The following is a 25,883-nucleotide window of genomic DNA, read 5'->3' as shown; positions in this document are numbered from 1 at the left end:
CCTTAAATTGTCAAGGGACGACCCACTTAGCGAAACCTTGTTACAGAGGGAGATAAACTAATTATGGAAATAGTTGCCAGATTGCATATCTTATAGCAGTCTCATGCGGCTGTAGAAGTTTTTTTTTTTTTTATCTGCTTTGTGAAAAAAAAAAAAAAAAAAAAAAAAAGAAATCTGGAATGGATGCACGATACACAAATACACACGATCAACAGTGATCTTATGGCCTCGGGTGCTTAGGCCGCAATTCCAATCAATCCAAAAGTCTATCTTGCAAGAAGAGAGAGATCTTCTATAAGAAAGACAGAAAGCAAGAAAGATCTTCCTTTCTACTTTGAACTCAACCTTTGACGAAAAATAAGATTCGATGCAGATCTTTCCAACGGAATAAACGAAACCACTGGACCATAAAAAAATAAAATATATTCATGAATATTCCGTAAAATATATTCTTGCAGAAATTATAGAGAATATCTCCCCCTCCACGAATTTTTTTCTCTAAACATGAGTGGGATTATGATGAAATTATCTTTCTGTTCAATTATCTATAAATAGTTAGAGGGAACGAAGGTCTGAATGAAGCCTCCAAACATACATTTTTTTTTTCATTTATTAAGTTTTTATTCATTTAATTCAGTGTGGGAATGTCAAACTCAAACCAGCATTTGAGACACGTTAGTTTTAACCGCAAAATTTCGCAATGGGCTAGTTATATAGCGAGGAATTGGTATTCAGTAAAAGGCGGATAGTTTGACATTCCTAAGCAGGAGGCAATATTCCCTCCATTTTTTTTCGGTCTGCGCAGACCGAAAGGTTTGTCTGTTCGGTATTTTAACTTGGAGCATTTGCTGAACGAAAATTCATAGAGAAATTCTTAAAATTCGTTCATTAAGTAGTTATTGCATATTTTTAGGTCATGGTGTGTGTGTGTGTGTGTGTGTGTGTGTGTGTGTGTGTGTGTGTGTGTGTGTGTGTGTGTGTGTGTGTGTGTGTGTGTGTGCGTGCGCGCGCGCTTATACACGGCATTTTTATACACGGCAAATGTCGAAATAGATATGACTTTTGGATAGTCTATAGGTTTTCGAGAAATTTAGGAATATTATATAAGTTGAGTAAACAATATGTCTATAAAAGAAAATTTTAAAAAATAGCACGCATAACTTAAAAATTATTATATAATAATAATAATAGTAAATAACATCAAGCTTATTTATTTTTAAAACATAATTTTTATTTATATGATGTGAGGAGCCCAAGGATCTTCCTCAGCCATAGCCAAGTTAGCCGATCTTGGGGGGGGACAGTAGGGTTTTTTCGCTAGTTTATCCTGGGGGTTTTTCATCCCGCAAAATAGGCAAACTGGCCTTGAGAACTCAACACTACGGACCGGGGGGGGGGGGGATGACCACCTTATCCTGTGAATGGTTTGAGGTCCGATGATTAATAAAACCTCGACACCGCAAGGTAAAAGAGGGTAAAAGGAAGATAAGATGAGATGAAACAAAGAAATATAAAAACGTATGTTTACTAGATTTATTATTTGTTTACGATTAAGCACCTTTCACATGAAATAAATATTTACTTTGGCGCTGCAAATTAACTATGCAACTGATAAGCACCAGAATAAACAAACAAGAAATAAATATAAAAAAAAAAACTTAAATAAAGATAGCAGTTAAAGAGTCGTATTATGTAGAACATTCAAATCTCATTGCAGGTCGCAGATTTTTAGCCGCGTGTTTGGGATGCCTTGTTTTGCTACTTCGATGTTAAAAAAACTGGATTTTCTAGTCGGAAGCGATATACGTCAACAACCAAAGTTCCGGTACAAGATTCGAATGAGATATTATACTGACTAAACCACATGAAGGTTCATAGAAATACCGATGCGTTTCAACACAAAATGAACGAAAAGCGTTATATATTTTATTTCTTAATTTTTAAGTGATTCCTATTTCAAGACTTTCCATAGCTGTCGGGTGACATCGTCTTTGACTGAAATGATGTGGTCTAGAATCCCATATAGTATGAGGAACATTTGTAAGAGCTTTTAACCGGAGGTGTCTTATAGGAAGGTGACAGTTTTCCCGCACAAAAAAAAAAAAAAAAAAAAAAACTAGCTGTAGAACACATAGCCTTAGTTGCGTACCTATCACTGCAAGGCATTTGGTAGTCTAGTTCAGGTCATCCAATGTTGAACTATGATAGGCATCCGGAGGCATCAAGACTGCTAACGGATTTGTAACAAGCAGTGGGGGATTTGAGCAAATTTCAAAAAAAAAAAAAAAGTCTTCAGAACAGAAATTATTTTATGTTTTGCATTTTTTCAAATTCCCTTCTGATAATTATAGACAATGCTTAAACTGTAGTGAAAATTAATCATTTAATAATGAGAAAAAATGGCACTCCCGGGAAATAATTCCTCCAAATCTTTCAGTTTATACTTGATATTTGAAACAGATTCTGAAAACGTTTTTTCGTTTTGTTTATTAGGTTAATTTTCGAACAACATTCACAATGTACAGAGTTCAGTCCGTGTTTCTTCATTTCTTAGTACTGCTCACGTTCAAAACATACATTACTCAAGTTTCACAAGTGAGAGAGTAGGAAATAACTATCTGATTGACTTCAGCATGCTGCCTGAACTTTAGAAAGGTTCCGGTAGCACATGTAAGAGGAATTAGTGCCGAGAAGAAGTGTAATTTTTTTTTCTTATTATTAAATGCTGAAATTTGTCGAACATCTAAATACTGACTATAATTATTCAGTAATCATTAATAAAAGAAAATAAAATGTTTGAAAAATAGAACTAAAAGAAGAAGAAAAAAATTTTAAGTAGAAGAGATGAGAGACAAGGAGGGAGAGAGAGAGAGAGAGAGAAGCTGCTTTTAATTACTCACAAAAGTGTTTTCATGCAAAATTACCCATATCCACTATCCTTTCCATTAATTAACTGTAATAGCCATAACGGCTTCAGACAGACGTTAAAGTATTTTTTGAGTTCGTTTTGGCAGAAATAGGAAGTGAGAATTCAAATTTAGGAAATGTTGTATACGAATTATTCGAAAATAATTCCTATACAACACACTTATATCCCTTCAGGAATATTTTCATGCGCAACGCATTCTATTTAAATTACACGAAACGTCAAAAACAACTATTATGTCAAATTGTCAGGCTCTCACATGTCAAATATTAAGGTACACAGATTTTCTGAAATTTGCAAAGCCCTCCATTAACTGAGTAGATGATCAGTACTCGAGACGCGAACAGGTCCCGAGATGAACGTCTTAAGATGAGTCATTTGAGTGAGGACACTATGCATAAACATACGGAATGATGTTATGCAATAAATATGCTGATAGCTTGTTCATTTAGTTATTAGAGATAAACTTGCAGTTTAGGTGAAGTAAAAAAAAAAATGACCTAATTAACAAACGCAACCCTGTGTGTGTGTGTGTGTGTGTGTGTGTGTGTGTGTGTGTGTGTGTGTGTGTGTGTGTGTGTGTGTGTGTGTGTGTGTGTGTGTGTGTGCGTGCGTGCGTGCGTGCGTGCGTGCGTGCGTGCGTGCGTGTGTGTGCTACCGAACTTGTTTGAGATTGCTTCAGAAATCTGGAGCCGTCTTTGTGTTATAAACGAAAAATACTTAATTATATTCCAAAAATCACTAACCTTGGTCATTGATAATATCATTTTCAGCACATACTACCTATTTGCACTTTTTATATACCACTGTAGAATGTACTTATATAATCAAGTTAAATATAATAATTCTACTGGCATTTTTATATATATATATATATATAGAAACAAAAATCAAAATTAAATTTTCAAAGTTATGAATTCTCTAGACAAAATATGCCTTCTTATTAGCATATTCGATATTCAGTGTTATTAACGTAATTTCATCCCCACCCACCACTAAACCTGCGCAATTTGTAATGAAAGATCGCATGTGCACAAGTTACTGTTATGCCATGTGATTGTAAACTGTCACAATTCTTGAAAAACAATACTGGCTTGCAAAAAAACCATTGTTCGGAGAACAAGATGTGGGAAAAAAAATGCATTTTGTCCTATAATTTTTATAATGCATTTGATTCTGATCGTAGATGAAACTAAAGAATAAATCTTCAGTTTTTATTCGAAAGAGTAGATGACATTAAAAAAAGAGAAAGAAAAGATGATTTTAAATAAAGCTGACTCAGTAAGCAAGAGAGAGAGAGAGAGAGAGAGATAAAAAGAGAAACCTGAGAACAGTTCGGCTTTTCTCTGGTTTCTTTTTATCTCTCTCTCTCTCTCTCTCTCTCTCTCTCTTGCTTACTGAGTCAGCCTTATTTGAAATCATCTTTTCTTTCTCTTTTTTTAATGTCATCTACTCTTTCGAATAAAAACTGAAGATTTTTTGTTTAGTTTCATCTACGATCAGAATCAAATGCATTATAAAAATTATAGGACAAAATGCATATTTTTTTTCCCACATCTTGTTCTCCGAACAGGTGGTTTCGCAAGCCAGTAAATAAAACCAAGATTTTTTTTTTTGAGTGGCTTAGCTGCATTCCAAATGCGCATACAGTTATTACGCAATCATTATCAGCGTATTCTGATAGAAAATAAGCAGGTAGCATTTCTTGCGCAATTTGTGAAAGGAAAACGTGGACACATGACTATGATAAAACAATATAAAAAATAAAGTTTCAAATATGTCAGTTTATACTGAAGAAAACGGATATATCTCGGGAAAAACGCTGAGTGAAAAAATATTACACTGGGTAACCGTATGTTACTCGTAAAACCAATACGATGGTTCTCGGCAACATACGCTATTTTGACAAAAGTATTTGAACATCTAGTTGTGGTAAAAATATACGTTTTAATTACATTTCTAGTACCAAGTGAGACCACCTTCATCCTGAAACACAGCAACTTCCAAAGCAAATCAACCTACCAATTGTTGATGCTGGTAACGGCCGCTGTGGTCTGCAGCGAATTCGGCGTTCTAACCCAAAAATGTTCAATGGGACTGAGGTCTGGACTCTGAGCTGGCCAGTCCAACACTGCAACTTTTTTTGTGGAAACCAGTCTCGGACATGCAGTGCAGTATGGCATGGAGCGCTGTCGTGCTGAAGCATGCAAGGGTCACTGCCGAAGTCCTTCCACAGCATCGGAAGCATGAAGTTGTCCAGAAGATCCAGGGCATCACCAGACGTCATGGTTTTGGGCATGTTCACCAATGGACCAAGCACCATCCATCTCCATACTATTATCGAGCCTCTACCAAACTTGACAGTTGGAATGATGCAGCCCTGTCGGAACCGTCCCTCAGGCAATCTCCAATCCAAACGCGACCATCAGAGTGAAACATTTGGAAGATTGATTCGTCGCTCCACAGAAGCCTTTTCCAATCATCTACGGTCCAAGAACGGTGAAAGACACCAGTCCAAACGTCGTTTGGCGTTCAGGGGAGTGATAATGTGGCTTGTTCGCAGAAGTCTTGCAGTGGACCTAAGGCGTGTAACTTTCTGCAGATGTCCCCTGCAGAATTTTCCAGGTTGACTGCTAGATCCGCCGCTTATGACGTGCAGGATGCTCGAACATTTGAAACATCTTGTCGATTTCGATCAGTGAATGTCGTTTTCCTGCAGTGGTAGCACCATTTACGAATTACATAAGCAACGGTGATTTTCGGTATACTGAGAAGGGTAGCAATGTCACGGACAGAAAGACCACTAATGTGACACCCAACTACCATCCCACGTTGGAAGTCTGTCAATTCAGCTGAACGTAGCATCTTGACATCCAGTGCAGTCAAAACACATCCCACCTTTTATTAGACTTAAGCAGACACTCCCTGAATATTTGCATGTGGTAGGATCCGAAATCTGTATGTCACGTAAGGTGTCCAAATACTTTTGTCAACATAGTGTATATATAAGACTACTGCACTTCGAGGAATCTAAAAGGAGTAAATTTCCAGCCTTAGAGAAAGACTCTTACAACAGCTTATGGCGGATGAAACTATAGATCTAGTATCGTCATACACGATGGAGCATTTTAAACAGATGCAAATCACACGAGAAGAAAATACATCAGGGAATGAATTCAAGTCACGCGGTGGCTAAATAGGAACATTTACTAAGAATAATACCCTTTCAAAATAACTCGCTAACTTTTGCCTATTATTTGTGCACAAACAGTGTCCTTTTGCGTTTTAGTATAAACTGGAAACAAAAATCTATTGTAATATGATGCTTGCAGATATCTCATTTCGTATTATTAACTGCAATGTTTTTTTTTAAAGTATATTATGTACTCATGTAATATTTGCCCCTTATTCCAAGCATTTCGTTGGGTCATACCGATGTCACCCAAGACTGACTCTTTAAGCATCTGTGGAAAAACAGATTTGTTAGTGGATGCCCAGAATTTTTGGGTATCCACTAACATGATTTGGGCAAACTTTAAATAAAATATATACGTTCGAAAATAAAGGTAATGGAAGAATTCGTTCTTTTTTAATGCACACATAAAAAGAAAACAATACGAAATAGCAGCGAGTGACTAACTTGTTAATAGAAGCATTTCGAACAGTATTACATACACATTCCTTGTCAGAGCAGTTTCTAGGTTAATTAACTGTTAACCTGATTTCTTAGAAAATACAGCATCACGCTATTTATGAGACTAAAGATGTTGGAGAATAAAGAAATAATGCAATTACTGAAATTAAAAATTCCAACACAAGGTATCAATCACATAATCAAAGGTTGCTATTCATGAAATTCAATCTTTCTCTAAAATGAGATACTGTTTAAAAATCTTTCCTCGTATTTAATATATCATAAAGTATTTCCTAGACCTCATTTTATTTCTGCTTTCCAAATTTTGAGGGCTCCCTAAATTTAGTGAGGCCCTGGATATCTAAAAAAGTCTCTCTCTTCTCTTGATTGCTGAATAATCTAATGACAACAATTGTGAAAGTCGAGATGGCAGTCGATATGATTACTGAATCTAATGGCAGTAATTATGAAAGTCGGACAATGAGATTAATTACATAGTCACATTCTTCCATTATTATTCTTATACATTTTTTCATAATAGTTTTTTTAGATTTTATGTAAAATAAACTGTAAAATTCAAATAATATTCTCCTTCTGAAACATTTTCACTGGCGTTATTCCGACTAACGAGAAATAAATACTAGTTGAAAGTAGTAATCAATAATTGAAGAGAAATAGATGGGACAGATGGATGAATGATAGATTTAATGATGCAGTATTATGAATACATAGGCTAGTACGAGTATTAACTTCACGCAGCGTTAATGTGAAACTTTTTTTTTAATGGCTACTTTCAAGTATAAATGTACTTTGAAGTAATACAACCACCGTGCACAAACACTTATAATTCACACAAAGCCATATGAAATTGAATGTTCAATATGACTGGGGACAACTTCATGGGTGTGCGACCTGTAGAGTTGCACAAAGCCTATGGCTTGGTACAAGATATTTATTATTATTATTCGACACTTCCAGGGAGTCCTAAGACCCAACGCCATCTACTGTCCGCCATCACCACTATTATTTTCACAGACAATCACAAACATCTATGCTCACGGCTGGATTCGAACCCGCATCGTTTTGGCTGGAGAGCGGATACGCTAACCACTCGGCCAATATATGAATATATATAAAGGCCAGATCAATATATGAATTTTTCACATAAATATGAAAAATTCATATATATTAATTTAGTGTTTTTTTAACAAACCAAAGAAATGAAGAAGAAAAAAAGAAAGAGGCAGTAAGGCAGCTATCCGTTTTCGAATCCAGGAATTTTTAAAAGCACTTAATAATATTGCGATTGAAAATGAAATAGCTAAAATTTTTCATTTTAAGGACAATAATAACTGACTTTGCAGAAAATGAATAGGAATAAAAGTTTGCAAGTTGTAATGTTTATTGTAAAAGATTTAATAATTTTTTTTTTCATCTATAAATTATTTTTATTTTTCTATCCAAAATGTGATATTAACGTATGCACACTGATAAGAAAATGCGAGTTTTTTTTTTTCAGTCCACAAAATTTCTAGGTGAGTGTGTGTGTATATATATACATATATATATATATATATATATATATATATATGTAGAAAGTATTTTACCTTGGGTATAATAAATGTTAAAAGATACCAAGCTATTTTAAACCTGGTTTTACTCCATTTCCCAAGTAAGCAAACAGACAAACAAGTCAAGTTTGCGCTTGCAAGTGTTGCAAGTCTATCTGATCCTGCACGTAGTGCAAGACCAAGGCAACTCATGGTAAAAGTAGAATAAGCTCTGGTCACTAATCTTAATATTTACCCTTAATGCAAAGCACATCTCCTGGAGAGATCTGGGTAGTGGCCCCTTGCCTTTAATACAAAGCATCATACATCTCCTCCAGGAGATGTGCTTTGCATTAAGGGTAAATATTAAGATTAGTGATCAGAGCTTATTCTACTTTTACCATGAGTTGCCTTGGTCTTGCACTACGTGCAGGGTCAGCTAGACTTGCAACACTTGCAGGCGCAAACTTGACTTGTTTGTCTGTTTGCTTACTTGGGAAATGGAGTAAAACCAGGTTTAAAATAGCTTGGTATCTTTAACATTTTATATATATATATATATATATATAATAGTCGGAACTGAATTCCCATAACGTATTTCTAAAAATGTTCGGAATTTGTTTTATAGTGATCATTTGCATTCAAAAATAGCAGATACAAAATTATTCTGAAATCGATACGTTTTTTATTTATTTATATTTTTTATGATAATCTCATACGTGAAAAGTTGGCTAACCTATAGTACGTTAATACAGTGAACTCCAGACAAGAAGGAACTCGTTCACATTTACGAAGATGCAAGTTTTTGAAGAAATTTGAAGAGATTACGCTGTATTCCAAGATACTAAGAAACACAAGTAATGGTTAAAGCCATTTGAGATCTCCATAACTCTCTTGAAATGTTTTCGAATTAACAGAAGAATTTTTGTCTGAATTATTTATGACAGCATAAACCTAAATGCATTTGACTTATTCGAGAGATAATATTTTGCCACTTGTGTGCGCAAACGCAATATACAGTGTTGTTCGTACGGTTAACTTATGTTTGGTTGCTGCACTGTGTTCTGGCGCAGAACAGAATTTAGTGCCTGGAGAAAATAAGGAACTACGAAAATGTCTTTTCGTAGTTACTTGGTAATTATTTTTAGCCCCTTACTAAAAATCTCATGAAAGTTTTGTGCATCGCCTGATAGGGAAAAGGTAGTTGTCTATCCTATTTCATTTATGAAAACTTGAATATCAGGAATTGGGTACGTATCGTTCAGGTACGATTTCTTGGGGAAAGGGGAAATTATCCCCCCCCCATTCCCTTGTTAAAAATAACATGCTTCCTGCTTTTTTTAATTATGGATAGCACAATAAGTTTATTTTTCCCCACTTACCTTGTTAAGAAACAGAGAAATAGCAAGTTCCTCAAAATACTATTTCCTTTTACGAGACAAGCAATAAATACTGTCATCGCAAAACTATGCATATCATTAACCAAGCGCCTGTGCTGAATCTATTCAGACTATTTAACGGAGAAGTGAAATGCAATGCATCTAAGTTTACAGAAATAATTCCAGAGAAATTCGGCTATACGAATTCGAAAATATTACATCTAAGAGTTAACATTCCTTCCTTCCTTGCTTGCATATTAATCAATCTTAATAGAGTAAATGAATTCACAAAATGTTACCTAATAGACACTGTACGTTTATATCAAATTATAATATCCAACTATTACAGAAGTTTATAAACGAAATCATGAACTTACACCATTAGTCGATGAGAATGATCCGCAGAGAATAACAACATCTTTTTATTTAACGATCCAATATCCTTAGTATGACCTCGAGATGAGTGGCGCCGAATTTCTAAAATAAGTTAAATACCGTCTTTGCTAACAAATAAATTTGAAGAAAAATTTTAAGCCATAAGAAAAGTTTACAATCCTGTCAATAAACGACAAGAACAAAGCTTCTAGCGAAGCAGAAGATAGACCGATTTGTAATGTCGCTATGGCGTTTTCACGTGACACAAAAATAAACGTATTTAAGGATACAGAAATAAATAAAAGAGGGATGAAAAAAACAAGTAGCAAAAATGTAGCCCAAATATCCTGTTGTTCATTAATATTATTACAAAACCTGACGTGAACACACAAATAAAGCTTCTAAATTATAGAAAACTTTAAATGAGTGAAAAATTAGGGAAAGAAAACAATTTTTTTTATCATAATTTTACTTCGGAAAACTATCTTTAAAAAAACGATAAAAAAATCTAAATTTTTTTGAGACAAGATAAATATATATATATATATATATATATATATATAACCAATCTCTAGGGGACCAAGAATCATTTAGATAGATTGAAAGCAAATTATTACAACTTTCTTTGAATCACTGCTGATAAACGCTGAATATAGGAAGCCAATGATTGCTCAAGTATAGGTATTAAAGTAGTTCACAGAAGTCGCAATAACTACTTACTGTTTCCCAATTCCATAAAAAAAAGTAATAACAACTGGTTGACATATTCAAGGCCAAATGGATGTTCCTGAAATATTTAGCTAATGGGGTATATGGGGTATTCAATTTCCCTTCCATTGATTCTAAATGCGCTCGTCTGCAAAATTTTTTTGACGAGATGAGTACATTTCTGTTAGTTATCTTCAGTAAAATACGACTTACCAACAAACTATATAACACCGTGTTAAAGGAACCTCGATTTCAAGTGTTTCATTTTTAAAATTACTTTGAAAGGATAATAGTTTCCTTAAATAAAAATTATTTTTATGTACATTGTACTAACTAAAATAAAAAAGGAAATAAAAAAAATTATAAACTTATTTGGAAAGAGTAAAAAATCTTCTGACGTCTTTTATTATACCCAAAGAGAATGAACAGAACTCCTTTAGCTCCATAACTAGCATTTTGAAGATCATTGGTAGCCTATTTCCACCATTAAGCCATCACTGATAGTGAGCTGAAGATATTGATTGATCCAGGTTTCATGAATTCAGACTTTAGAGATTACAGCAGACAAATGCCACCATCTCGTGGCCGAAACTCTAAGAGGTATGTTCATGTGTTCATGTGTATATACGTGTATTATATCTAAAAGCGTGGGAGTTCTGCGGGAGATTTTTTGAGCTGCTGAATTAAAGCCCTTAGTTTCCTAGAGGGGTAATCCCACTTGCCTGTGCCAAATATCAACCAATACGGGAAAGGATTAAAGAATGATCTAGAAAAATTTCGTGTCTTTTCACGAACGTCTTTCTACGAAATTCCAGTTCAAGCACGAACTGGGATTGAATCTATGGCAGTCATCCCTTGGGTGATCCAGTGCTGTAAAAACAAATGCCATTTTCACTGCTATGCAGGAACACTTGGAATGAGTAATGGATTACAAATCGTCTTCTTAACATGGCCGGAATGTCAACATCATGACGTTACCTGCATTTTTTGTTGTTGTTGTTGTTTTCTTGAACTTGTTGTTGGAAACGACAGGAGTACTCTATTCTCATACTGAAATCCTCACAACATAAGGGACTGTAGGATATTTTTTTTAATTAGCGCATTTTTCGACTAAAGGTGAGTGAGCCATCTTCATAAGGAAGTAACAAGACTTCTCTAGAAAAACGGGGAAAATCTGAGAAAAATTGGAGAACACACATAATTAATATACAGTACATTATTGAGTAGAATGGAGTCCAGCATGGACTCCATTCCTCCCAGTAATAGATACCAGCATGGATGTACCTTCGGTAATCAATCGTAGCTTCTGTAGAGCTTCAAAGGTTTTTAATATAAATTCCACCCTCTAAAGTTTGTAAACTAAAGCCTGTGTAGCTCAGTGGAAGTGGCGCTTGCGTCCTCTGCGCTTGGTCGCTCGAAGTCAAGACTTAAGTTCGAGTCTAGTCGACGACTGGAGGAACTTTTTCTAAGCCTGCCTTTCTTCGACAGATTCCCGAGTTAGTCGATCTCTGGCACGGGCAAGCTGGTTTTTCCTCCTGGAAACTCGAGTAGCCACATTATTTCAGACAGTAACATATCATGTTAGGTTTAGGTATCAAGAGATGGCAGCACTTGTTTGCCAGCCTCTTCATCGGTGGCTGCCATAATTAGTGATAGACATAGGCCAGCTATCTCTGATTGGCTACTGGTGGAGATTGAATTGCCCACTCAGTCTCCAAAAGCTAGATAGGGTATAAAGGCCTCGCCTACTCCCTATAAGGGAATAAAAGGCATTAGCTGATTTTTTTGAAGCTTGTAAACTTATAGTATAGTAGTACTGTAAGTAGGCTATTGCCATGACACTTTATACCTCGCATAAGCAGGTGGTAGTATCTCAAATGCAATTCGTCTATCACCTAAATAACAATAATAATAATAATAATAATAATAATAATAATAATAATAATAATACAAACAAAACTATTTTAATCGGAAATATCTTCTTACGATTTCTAAAGTGGCATTGCAAAATTTATTATTATTATTATCATTATCATTAGTGACATGTCCAAGGACTCATCGACGGAGGGTATGCTACTCTTCAACTCTTCGTCTCCACATTTAATCCACATACACAGAACCGCTACTACCGTCTCTTCATTTAGATACAACACCATATGTTGCCAACCACCACCGCCAATTCTTGCTATAATAAAAATTTAATTCATGATGTATTAATGAACTCGGAGAAAGCGAAACGAAACTGAGAATATTAGCAAACATGTATTTCTTGTAAGTTATTAAAAATGGCATAGATAGTTTCTAGTTTAGACATAAACGGGATAGCCAAACTACACAGCCTAGTAAATGTATTAATTAGCTAAAGTTTACCGGTGAATTTGCATTTAGTTCTGGAATTTACTTTTGATGGAATGTTGTCAAGCATATTAACTTAAGTTGGGATAAATTTTGATAACTACTGCGAATGTATGTACTAATTTGCTTATATTTTCAGTATGCAATTAGAGCAGATGTGAATTTACGAAATAAAGCTAAAGTGTCTATGGAAGTCGAGCTTTGAGGAGCATGAGATAGTTGAACTAGAGCATGATCTCTGAAATGGACATTCACGACTCTACATACGGATGTTTATACTAATTGAACCCATCACACAACTCTAAAAACAAGTTTTGTCTTATTGATCTTCTTCATGCAGTACATGCGCAGAACAAGCTCCACATAAAAAGAGTGTTGCCTATCATGACAATATAATTACATCTTTAACCCATAAAAATGTCAATATGTCGTGATGCTGCAGAAATTCATATAACATGCACGATTGCGTCAAATCAGCTATCAGTAAAATTGTGGTAAAACAACAACTACATTGTTATGGATTTGTTAAAATACTTTCCAATGTATTATTGGAATAGGATTTGAGTGCGGTAATACAACGGGGATTTGACTTGAGTTCATTTAGCGCTAGGAGGCTTTGTAATGGAAATGACATAGTTCCCCCTTCCTTCTGTCGAACTGACTTCTCTATGGCCGCTTAAGGGGATGACCAAATCTGTCATTGTACTCGTAGACCACGAAGTTCGCACAACGTAGCAGAGGAGAGGATGAATGTGGAAAATTTTGCCGGAAATTGCTCATCATAAATTATAATTAGAAAATGGCGTGTTTAGAAATATCACTTTCCTGACAGGGGTTTGTAATCATGAGTTTCCTCTGAATTTTTATTATAATCATCATTACGCATTAATTCCCAGAACTTCAATTGCAGCTTTAAATGTGTCCTACATTTTTAATGTATCGTGTAAAAATTTCCATTAAAATACTTTTAAAGGATATTTTAAAAATATCTTAAAATAATTATTTTAAAGTTTTTTTTATATTCTATACTTTGTGAAAACTGAAGTAAAATCATCAGCATCTTATAATTTTGGTGGTTTTCTCATTCTACGCTTTCTGAAATGGAGTATTTTAGCGTCTTCATAAGGGGATTTTAAGGAGGACAGGTCCCTTTCGCAGAAAAGACCATAACTTGAAGTATTTTCTTCTGTGAGGTCATGTAAACCAGTGCTTCCCAAACTTCTGGATGTCAGGGCCCCTTTGGAAAAATTAAAATATTTCACGGTCCCCCTCGAAAAAATATCGTAATGCAGACATATTATTATAATATTTATTGTATTTATATTCAATACAAAACATACACAGCGAATATTGCAAAAATCAAATGCAAATATTACATTTTTAGCATCTTACATACACATTTGATATGCCACATTTTCTCATATTTTTATATAAATAAATATATTGTTATTGTACATTTGCAGTACAAGCACATGAAACCTAAAACGATTAGTAATAAAGAAAGAATTAAAAACATAAAAGAAGTTTAATAACAATTTAATGTGATGGATGTGTTTCAATACTGCCACACAAAAAGTCAATATCAGGTGAAATATTTGAAACTGCAATTCTTAGATTTCTGCCTTTGAAATGAAACTTATATAAATAAGATTTGATTTATAAACATAATTTCACGCCCCCCCCCTCAACAAAACGTACGGCCTCTAAGGAGGCCGCGACCCACCGTTTGGGAAGCGCTGATGTAAACAACGTCATCACAATAAACTTCGTACGCAGCGCTTTTGTAATAGATGCGTCGTTTACAAGGTAGTTTTACTCTACTTTGTATGTGTGTGTGTGTGTGTGTGTGTGTGTGTGTGTGTGTGTGTGTGTGTGCGTGCGTTTGATACTGTTGAAACTTACTGAATTAAAAATCCTAAGTACAGCACTGAAAATTGTACTTCAAAACTTTATTAAGGCATAAAGAAAAATGTTTGGATAGAATTTTTCTAATTTTTTTCTAAACTTTAATATCATTCCTTAGTTTAATGTTTGTGTGTGTGTGTGGGGGGGGGTGACTCGTGTAAATCTGTGATAACATCTATGACGCTAGATCGGCAGAAACAAAACTGTTACTGGTTTGTTTCTAATATTTACCACTTAAGGACACCAAGTAACGGTAGGTGTTTGCAGTATTCATAAGTCTTCCAGCTGTAAGTAGACATGAAGTAAAATATCGAAGATGGTTGGCTTCTTATTGATTTCCGACACTGAGGGTTCAAAGATTCCTAGTTTAGAAATCTGCTTACTCTACTGGCAGAATAAAACAGCATAAAGTTCTGAAAATCATTGGAATGATGTCTAAGATCTTTCTTTTTTCAGTCTTTTTCCCCCAAGTCTTTCAACCCATAGTCTGTCAATATATTACTGCTTTCAGTAATTAAGTTTAATTGGATAGGTTAATTAGTTTAGTCTTATGCCAACAGTAATATTTTTATACAATGCACGTGTTCTTTTCGCCAATTGACAGAGATAAACAAAAAATTTAAAAAAATCGTCTTTCTAGGAGGAAAATACCTGCTCACTATGAGACCAGCTAATTCATTTTTATGTTGGATATAAAAGAAAATAAGAATATTTATAAGCCTCTCCAACTACATTAGAACGCAGGTCTTTCATAAAAGAAACAGCATCGTCTTAGCGACTGAGCTAGGGAAGCATCTCTAAAATGTTAAAGCGGCCATCTTTATTCTTCAAATAACAAAAAAGTTACTTAAAATGTAATACTTTTGTGTTATTTATGTTTTAAAATGTGCTTTTTTATTATATTGAACGTTTTAGTACTGTACCTTACACAATTTTATGAGAAAATGAACTAAATCCCATAACAAAAAACATTAAACACTATCTCTGATTACCTCAAGTAAAAGAGAATATTTGTACTTCTTTATGGAGATCCATCCACAAACATTGTAAACGTCCAGTACATTAGCAGCATCACGTGAGATACGAATACGATAATCCAAAAATCCTTCTCTTGAGACCAAACACGGTCATGTCTCTGCTTTGCAACAGGCTGACGGTTGCAGTTTGTCTACAGAAAAACGGAGACTCATATTTTAGAAAAATTTCGTCGCATTCCCTTCTTTTTTCTTAAATATTTACAAAATGACTAATATGATAAGTAGTTTAGTTATGTCATAACAAACACAATTTAGGACTGTTTTTATAAAACTTAGAATTAATCTGATAACAACTCCTTAATAAATTAATGAAATAAAGAAACCAAAGGCTTCACTTCGGCGTAAGTGAAGCCTCTTTATTTCATTAATTTATCTGTGCACCGTTTTGACAACTCGTACTGTAAAGTATTAAAGCTATGATCACTATAATCTTGGTATTATTTGGTCTACCTACTCACTGATGAGACCTCAATAAAGGTTGAAACCGGTCTGGGTAGTGACCTATCTCCCTTAATGTAAAACAACATACATCTCCTAGGGGATGAGTTTTATATTAGGGCAAATACTAAGAATAGCGATCCTAGCTTTACCCACCTTTACAACGAGTTGCCCGGTATTGTACCATCCAGGTGTTTGCTCACGCTTGGACTCGCCGAACTTTTATGGTTTGCTATATTCGGCATGAAACTCTTTGATTTGTATCTTAGAGTTTTCTTATTCGGCTTTGAAATAATGTGGGATTAAATATCCCCTTAATTTAAATAACTACTTAATAACTTATATATGATACTATTTAATTATTATTATATATTAGAATTATATTATTTAAAATACCATATTTGTGTGTGTGTGTGTGTGTGTGTGTGTGTGTGTGTGTGTGTGTGTGTGTGTGTGTGTGTGTGTGTGTGTGTGTGTGTGTGTGTGTGTCGCAATTGGTCAATTAGCGTTGGCGTTGTAGCCAACGCTAATTGAACTGCGAATAATTCAGCCGAAGTTTTTATTTGGACATTGCTTCCTATCCTACCTCCCACCTTCCTTTCTTTTGACAGGAAGTTCCACCATCAGGAAGAAGATGATGTTAAGGAATTGTTCCTAAAAACAATCACTTCAAAGAATCATATGTTTTAATAACTACTCAACAGATTTTAGCTAGAAACGAAAAACCTAATGGATGTTTTAATGGATTTTGAATAGATAAATTTTTTCAAGAATGTCTCGCCTAAATGTCCTATTAGCGTTAATGAAATGGATTTGTTTTTAATTTAATATTTTAATATATTCCATGGTACGTATGTATTGGTGCAGAGCTTCTCCTTAGTTCAACCGTTTTGCCAATGCCCTTTGATTGGAAAATCTCGTCTTGAACCCCGTTTTAATCCCGTCTTGAACGTGAACCTTTGTTGAGGATTTTCAGTTAAATGTAAGTAGCCTGTCTAATATGGAAGTGGTGGGTTTTTCGGAAACACGGTTTTTCATGCAGCAACTTGGCAAGATCACGAGTAATTTCCATGTATATCGATAGGCAATAGGGCTAACCACCTTATCCTAGAATAAGGATTACAAAATCCAAGGATACTTGGAAGGTCGAAGGGCTGTTAGAACGACTAATTAAATGATGACCTATGCATCCTTATGGTAAATGGTTTCATTCTGTAACGCTAAACAGTCAAGAGAAAGACTGCTGTACGTCATTCATTGTAGTTTCTGACCTAGAAAACATTTTCTTAGCTTTTTTCTTTTCTTTAGTACTAAGTACGAATTTTCCCCCGAAAACTTGATTAAACTTGAGATTTTAATCCTGCAACTCTGAAGAATCCACACTATTCACACAATTATACCAGTTAGGATTTAGAATACGAGGCGTATCTCATACCCTCGCCCAGGACTCTTCAAAATCATTGGTAGCCATAAACTCAACTATCGGTATGACTACGGATGGAGGCTGGTCCCTGCTGATTTGCAAAAGTCAGTTATGGCTTTCTTTGGAAAGCAAAAGGTGTTGCAGGATTTAGTTATTTTTAATATATTTCAAAATTAGATTTTCATATTACCATGTATCTAACTGCATGACTCTCAGTAGAGCTTCTAAATATTGAAATCCCTAGGAAGTGTGTATAGTGTCTTTCATTTTAGTGATCATTTCGATCCTTCATTTCATCAGGCAGACGGTGGAGGCTCGACATTGAGTTTATTCAGTAGCCGTGATCATAATTTTGCAGGAGATAAGTAGAATATGATATATCATCGAAAACGTAACAACCAGAGGCTTAGCTGGGGGGGGGGGGGGCACTTTGAACCTTTTTGAACTTTTGCGGTTAATTCTAAAATACAGTCTCGATTACTCATTTCCAAATAGTAATACTACTGCGAATTTTCCTCACAATTGCTGTCATTGCTAGTTGTGAGAGAAGTTTTTCTAAATAAAATTGATTAAGAATTACATACATTACTATGAAATAGACTTCGCCAATGTCATCGACGATTTTGCTAACAGAAAAGCAAAAAAAAATAACATTTTAGAATATTAAAATTAAAGTTTTACTTCAAAAATAGACATAGTGTTTTAATTTATTTTACTCTACGTCGTTTTGACTTTTCGTAGTCTTTTTGGTGCAGCAAACTCAGGGACCGCCCCAGGGGGCAAAAGCTCTAGCTACATCACTGGTAACAACAACGCGCATATTTACAGATGGTTCATTTATATCGTTGCAGATATTCGAAATAAATTCATAGTTAATTCATCTCCATTAGTAGGAAAACAATATAATATTCTTTGCTTGTTTATTTTGATATTTATAAAATAGCTAGAGTTGAATTACAAACTTTACACTCGACTGATTTAGTCGGTAACAAATTCTTGCATATTCTGCCCTCCTAATCTTAATGTTTGGTTTAAACATATAGATAATCTATAAATATAAATAGTTTATTCGTTTTTGAAAAAAATGAAAATGAAAATATTTTGTTGCTAGCAATCTATCCTGGCATATTTTTAATGTTCTAGACTAGGGATAAAGTTCAGTGTCATTAACTTGTATAATATAATATTCATATTATTGTTTTTCTCCTCTTTCTCCCTAGCAAATTCTAGTTACTGGGAAAAATACGCACAAAGAAACCTATATGCTAATTTAAATAGAAAACCAAATAAAAATGTTGCCAAAAATGTGATCTTCTTTCTTGGAGATGGCATGGGGATAACTACTGTCACTGCGGCTCGTATCTACAAGGGCCAAAAGCTTGGAAAAAGAGGAGAGGAAGAACAACTGGAGTTTGAAAAATTTCCTTACGTTTCACTTTCAAAGGTGAATAAATGCAAGTTTGTATTAAATTATTTCTTGATTATATTAAATTAACCCTTGAATAAATCGAAAATATATTAGGTATTTTTAAGTTCAGATTGATCTTCCAAAAGCCTTAATTCTTATATATATATATATATATATATAAGAATCTACCTTAGGACACAGAGCACGCTCTCTCTTGAATGAACCAGATGAACTACAAAAAGAAATAAATCACCTCACTCTTATCTTTAAAAAAAATGGACACTCTGAAAAAACGATTAAGAAATTTCTTCTGGATCCTCCTAGGCAGTGCACAACAGAAACTATTAATTTTAAAGGTAGCATCTCCATTCCATACATTAGCACAGCCTCTAAAAAATAGCTAAAGTCGTTAAAAAATATAATATCAGGACGTCCTTCACCACACTTCCTAAAATCCGTTCTCTAATCAGCCATCCAAAGCTTACTCATCACTACCTAAAATATCCAGGTGTATATAAATTATGGTGCGATTACAATATCCCTTATTTTGGACAAACTAACAAATCTATTGAACAACGTATAGAAGAGCATAAGAGAGACATCTCTTACAAAAGATCTCATGCAACTGCGTTATCCAGTCATGTTCTTTTTTCAAATAATCCTAATGATGATCAACAAAGCCACTCCGTTTGCTGGGCTAGATCAGAAAATATTTTTCGCTGTGGTAATGAGTTTGAGAGAAAAATTGCAGAATCAAGGGAAATCCTGCTGAAAAACCCTGTCCACTTAAACAACAATTTGAGTTATAACATCCCAGATAGCCATGCTGCAGTTATTCAATATTGGCGTTCACGTGAGCTTGCACGCACACTTGCAATAAACAATGGCACGCCTGTTAGAACAACTTGAAAAAATACAATGTTTTTTATGTATCAATTATGTGTGGCAATTTTTACCTGTAATTTCCAGTTTTTTTTTTTTAGATACTTCAATGTTTATTACTATTCTTTTCCTTTATGAATACCTGAGGAAGGTTGTTATAAGCCGAAACTAGCGTATTATTCTCATTAAAATCTTTATAAGTTATCTCGGTTTTTTAAGTCATTAAATCTATGTTTTAAATGTATCACAACAACCATCACATATATATATATATATATATATATATATATATGTGTGTGTGTGTGTGTGTGTGTGTGTGTATTATGAATATGACTCAGATGCAGTGAAAATTAGTCAGATTAGTATTAAACTGCTATAGAAATACAGCTTTCCTATTCCAAGTCACGTCTTGTGCCTCAATTAGTCTTCTATCCTGAAGTCAGTGTTCTCTTTTTTTTTTTTTTTTTTTTTTTTTAATGTCTAGTCTATTGCGTAGTTTTTCTCACAGTAACGTAAACTTCAGACACGTAAATATTTCAAACCAGGTGGCACTATTTTGTTATGGCCTGTTTATACAGTGAACTCTGGGGTAAGTAATGGTGGTATGTTGTAAATAAGGTTATGCTACAGAAATATGAGAACGACAGTGCGTGACTTGATTAAGTCGGGAGTTTAAATCTAACAGGAGGTATTTATTAGGTAATGTATTTCATTGCCTTTTGACTTTATCTTTAATCACAACCGAATTGCTTTAAATAATATTGGTAGCTTCGTAAATGTCGCCACTATTTCTGTAATTATTTAATGAAATATATATTTGGCTTTGAAATAATATTGGATCATTAATATCCACTATTTCTATACTATTTTATTTAATGTATTTTGTGTGAGTGTGTGTGTGTGTGTTATTGTCTGCTCATCGAAATTAATTTCGGCTTGCTGCTCATATTTCTTAGTAATTCAGAAAAGTAAGCATGGAATGCACAGCTAAATATACAAGAATTTTTAAAAAATCACAAATGAGAGAGAGAGAGAAAGGGCTTAATTAACGATAAAGTATAGTAGTGAGGATGATCCGAAGAACAAACTAAGGGAGGGTGGATAATGATTTTTCATGACCTATATACAATATGTTGTAGGTGGTTGTTTAAAGTTATTAAGCTTAGTTGATTGGACATAATGAAGTAGATTTTAAGTAATGCGTTCTCAAATAATGTTGGTAATATGATGCAGTTAAAATAATGTCAGGTGCTACTTTTTTACTTGCTACTAGATTTTTTTAAAACCAATATTTAGCACTTTGGGTTCGCTAAGGATTTTTGGTCACTATTTTCTAATTAATTATTTTTTTTACATGTGTTATTTATTTTTTAAATATTTCACAAACTCGCCCTGCCTATAGAGACTAAACACGGAACTTTTTTTAAGCTACTTTAGGCTTCCAAAAAGCAGGAAGGTGATTTCATACACCAGGTAATAAACTTCATCGCCCACCTAAAGACAATCACCAACATCCATCCCCACGGCGATTCGAACTCGCCGCCTGGTGGTTGGAGAGCGCATATATTTTAACCATTCGGCCAATCAGGCAGGCAAAGTCTTTATATACGGATTTTTTTAACTGAAGATGACTTAACCGATCTCATACTGCGACAGCAGAGTTTTTTCTCATGAAAAACAGGCAAATCGGCCAGAGTGTGTGTGTGTGTGTGTGTGTGTGTGTGTGTGTGTGTGTGTGTGTGTGTGTGTGTGTGTGTGTGTGTAGAGAGAGAGAGAGAGAATTAACAGACAAACATAGTGTGTAGTAGTGTAAACGGTGAGTTGTGTAATGTAAACCGGCTTCTCGTGATGGGTTCCGTGACTTCATGGAGGTGTCATGTAATAATAATAATAATTAATTAATTGCTCCGTTAATTCAACATAAAACACAACACATGAATAGAAGACATACACGATCTTTAGTTAAGCACTTATTTGTAATTGCCCAAAGCAAAGCAAAGCCTAGTACATTCAGAATCTACATTTTTGATGGATTGATTAAAGCAGGGGTCGCCAAAGTCATTTGCCCGTCGAGCCCTTCAAGCGTTTCTTGACCTTTTATCGACCCCCCTATATTTTCCTATTACGTAATTATAATAGGACAAGCAAAAAAAGACGCTTATGTGAGTTTTTAGATTGTTTTATTTTATAGTTACAGTGTTTACTGTATGTATAATATAGTATATATTATTATATTCCTATTACTACTACTATTACTATTACTAGTAATATCACTGGTATTACTACCAGCGCTGCTGAACTCTTCAACATAGAGAAGTTTAGTTCGTGAATAAATAACGATTGAATTATAATATGTATGTTGATGAATTTTAGAACATTATTGTCTGCTCATCGAAATTAATTTCGGCTTGCTGCTCATATTTCTTAGTAATTCAGAAAAGTAAGCATGGAATGCACAGCTAAATATACAAGAATTTTTAAAAAATCACAAATGAGAGCGAGAGAGAGAGAAAGGGCTTAATTAACGATAAAGTATAGCAGTGAGGATGATCCGAAGAACAAACAAACAAAAAATTGTAAGTATCAGTAAATAAGAACCACTTACGTGTTGCAATCTCGCTCCCACTGCGCTAGCCGGCAGGAACCACCAACATCCGTTTATTGGTAAATACGTCATTTTGGTCTACTTGATTGGCCTCAGTAACTATTTTCAGACCTTACTCCATCTTACATGTTCTATTCATGGACCTGTAAGATGGAGGTACTGATCCCACGATTCACTCTTAATTGCGTTGTCATTACCTCCATGTCTCTCTTGTCATGGAGGTAATCCAAGTTAACCGAATTAAATATTACCCATACAATGATATCTTATATTTTTCTGTCGACCCCTAACAACGTCATATCGACCCCTTTGGCGACCCCTGGATTAAAGCAATACAAATTTCGTTAAGAATCTCAAGAGATTAAACAGAACTTTTTCAAGTAACTTTAAGCTTCCAGTAAACGAGGCGGTGGGCTCACACTGGGCGATGAAATTCATCTCCAATCTAAAGACAAACATCCATACGATTATTCGGTGTCAGCAGGTTGAATAATCACTGACACATCAAAAAAAAAAAAAAAAACGTGTGAAAAGAACGCCGACATATGTTATCAGTTTTGGTTCTATAGGTTTTGTTTTTATTTCGATATCATCATTTCGAAATTAGTGTCGTTTTTAACAGCTTGCAAATGTAAATAAATGCTGGATGGATATTCTTTTTATACATTCGTAATATCTGCATTTTTATGTGAATCATACGGTGTTATCCACTCGCCAAATACTCCTGTATTTCAAGGAACTCGAGGAATGGTGAGGGAAGTTTTGAAATTATGATAGTTATTATGATAGTTTTGAAATTAATCGCACACCGTAAACGTTAAGAGCAAAACAACTCATCTTGCAAGAACATAGTGGGACAACATTCCAGAGTTAAAAATAGCCGAATGAGTACGATTTTCACCATTTCGTGATATGTGGTGATAGATGATCAAAACCTACTATTTGTTTGTAGCCATTCAAAAATAGACATTTAAAGCTCGATGGTACTTATTTAAAGGTAGTACACAGCTGTGTGTGTGTGTGTGTGTGTGTGTGTGTGTGTGTGTGTGTGTGTGTGTGTGTGTGTGTGTGTGTGTGTGTGTGTGTGTGTGTGCGTGTGTGTGTGTGCGTGTGTGTGTGTGCGTGTGTGTGTGTGTGTGTGTCTTTATCGTGCTTTTCTTGTTGTTGTTTAATCATCAATCCACACACGAGTCGTCGCAAAACCTGTAACGCAAGAGTGCCATGTGTCAAATGATCAGGGGAAAAGGACGATCTGGCGTTTCTCGAGTAGTTGAAGGTCCTAGTCCTTGAAACACGACTTGATTGCTACAGAATCGAATTCGTTATTTACGCATAGTATGAACACTGCAGCCAAATGAAGTTCAGCTAAGTTGGTATTCGGCAGTTCCTTTTGACATATGTTGGCGATATCGAAGGTTAATGAAATTAACATTTATTAATAGTTCTCATAAGCTAAAGCTGAAAATTAACCGCTAAAACCCCCAGTTATACACGTGATTCAGCGTATCGTGGGTAAGTGAAAAATGATCATGGCCAGAATCTCCATGGCTCAGTTGGGAAAGACTTGAAACTTAAGACACAAACCATTATATGGACTTTTCAACTAGCCGGAAGAACACAATTAACAGCCATAATACTTGTCTCGTAGCCTTAGTTGCCTCTTTCTAATTCCAAATAAACAACAAGCAGTAGACTTTCATCGTAGCATGATGCGGCAGCAATTAACCTAATTCTGCATCATAAACGCGTTGTAGTTAATTTCACACATCCGGTAGTTCAGTTCGTGCTATCCTATTCAATTGTTATTCAACTATTTCTATTCGTATTCTCCTTTAACAGGATTTTTGCCCCTCTTTCAAGGGTAACCCAGTACTTCTTTGACATATTTTCCACGCAGTGCAACCACCTGTCACTAGTTGTTATCATGCCTTACTATTTTACCCATGAGCGATTACATCGAAACAAGTTACTACGATTATTCTCTCTCTCTCTCTCGGACTTCCAGTGATAAAGAGCTAACCATTTGACCTTTATAATGATTTATGATAAGCCTTCATGTACATTTTCAGTTAACATAAGTTCTGATTCCGAGAATTTATCCAGATAAGCCTTTTTCCTAGTTCAGAGAGAGAGAGAGAGAGAGAGGGTACTGTTACGTGGATGAATGTTTCCCAAGACAAATTTTAAAACTTGTCCTACAAGAAAAAACGCTTAAAATTTCAGCGGACCTTTGATAGGTCTCGCAAATTATGTATTAAATTTCGTAGAGCTTCCGTAGGGCTGTCAGTAAGGACGATACTTTTTGTTGTTAGAAAGACCCAGGTTCGAATCCCGTCTAAGATGTGAAGAAATAGACCTTTTTCAGTTGAAAGTGAGTAAGCCGTTCTCATAACGATGTGGAAATTTTTTTTTCCATTTTAGAAATTTGGGTTTTTTCATCCTAGAAAACTAACTGGCCAGAACAATATACACAATTGACGGACAAAATACATGAAAATTCAATATATTGTTTTAAGGAGATGGTGCTACGTGCCTCTAGGTCTCGCTTTTAATCAGTCACTTTTTTTTTTCTTCTTTTTTTTTTATATATCGCTGTTGCAACGATATTTATTGAATTGGTGCGAATATAAATTTTCTTTTAAACTTGGGAATTTATCGTGTTACCATATAATGAAAAAGGCATAAAGAGTGGCTATGACATTCTACTGCAGATGGTTTATTGATTTTACCGATGGCCGGAAAAGCCCTTAAGACCATATTGGAAATGGGTTGGGATGGTTGTAATTGCAATCGAAGCACTAATGCTATGAGACGGACATTTCACCCGTATGAGACGGACTACTTATCTCTAATTCCATATAAAGATACCATAGGCTTCCGGAATTCAAACCCATGTCTATTCACCCAATGGATTAAAGTTGGGAGTTCCTCGCGACTGCGTGAGGATAGGAAAATCTTTCGCCTCTCGAAACAGAGACGACGACGAAGTTTGAATTTGGCAAGAATATCCATAAAATTTTATTGCTGTTCAATATTTCCAGTAGAAGTTGCCAGGTCATGCTCATCAGTACTTTAGTTAGGCGTAATATTTCCGCATGTTTCGTATTAAAAACTGGTCATAACTTCTGTCATACGAGATACTGGTTGAAGCTACAAAACGCAGTCTTAACTCAGGTATATATCGTTATTCTTCCCTTCACAGATTTCCTTCTACGAATCTATGCAGAGTCAAGCATTTCTACCATTGTAAATATTCTT

General features: G+C 34.8%; 1 protein-coding gene across 2 annotated transcripts in view; it reads left to right on the top strand.

Annotated features, from left to right (window-relative positions):
* The window catches only part of LOC150100065 (alkaline phosphatase, tissue-nonspecific isozyme-like), an 89,032-nt gene that overhangs the window by 41,492 nt on the left and 21,657 nt on the right, over positions 1-25,883 (top strand). For both annotated transcript variants that reach the window (XM_090402946.1, XM_090402945.1), the window contains exon 2: positions 18,951-19,174. In XM_090402946.1, the coding sequence (XP_090259072.1) occupies positions 19,061-19,174 (114 nt within the window). In that variant the 5' untranslated portion in view covers positions 18,951-19,060. The remainder of the gene's footprint in view (positions 1-18,950; positions 19,175-25,883) is intronic.

The sequence above is a fragment of the Typopeltis vanoorti genome, chromosome 13 (genome assembly GCF_054136105.1).
Source record: "Typopeltis vanoorti isolate ZY-2024b chromosome 13, IOZ_Tvanoo_1.0, whole genome shotgun sequence".
Taxonomy (NCBI): Eukaryota; Metazoa; Arthropoda; class Arachnida; order Uropygi; family Thelyphonidae; genus Typopeltis; species Typopeltis vanoorti.
This window is presented reverse-complemented; position numbering and strand designations above follow the sequence as displayed.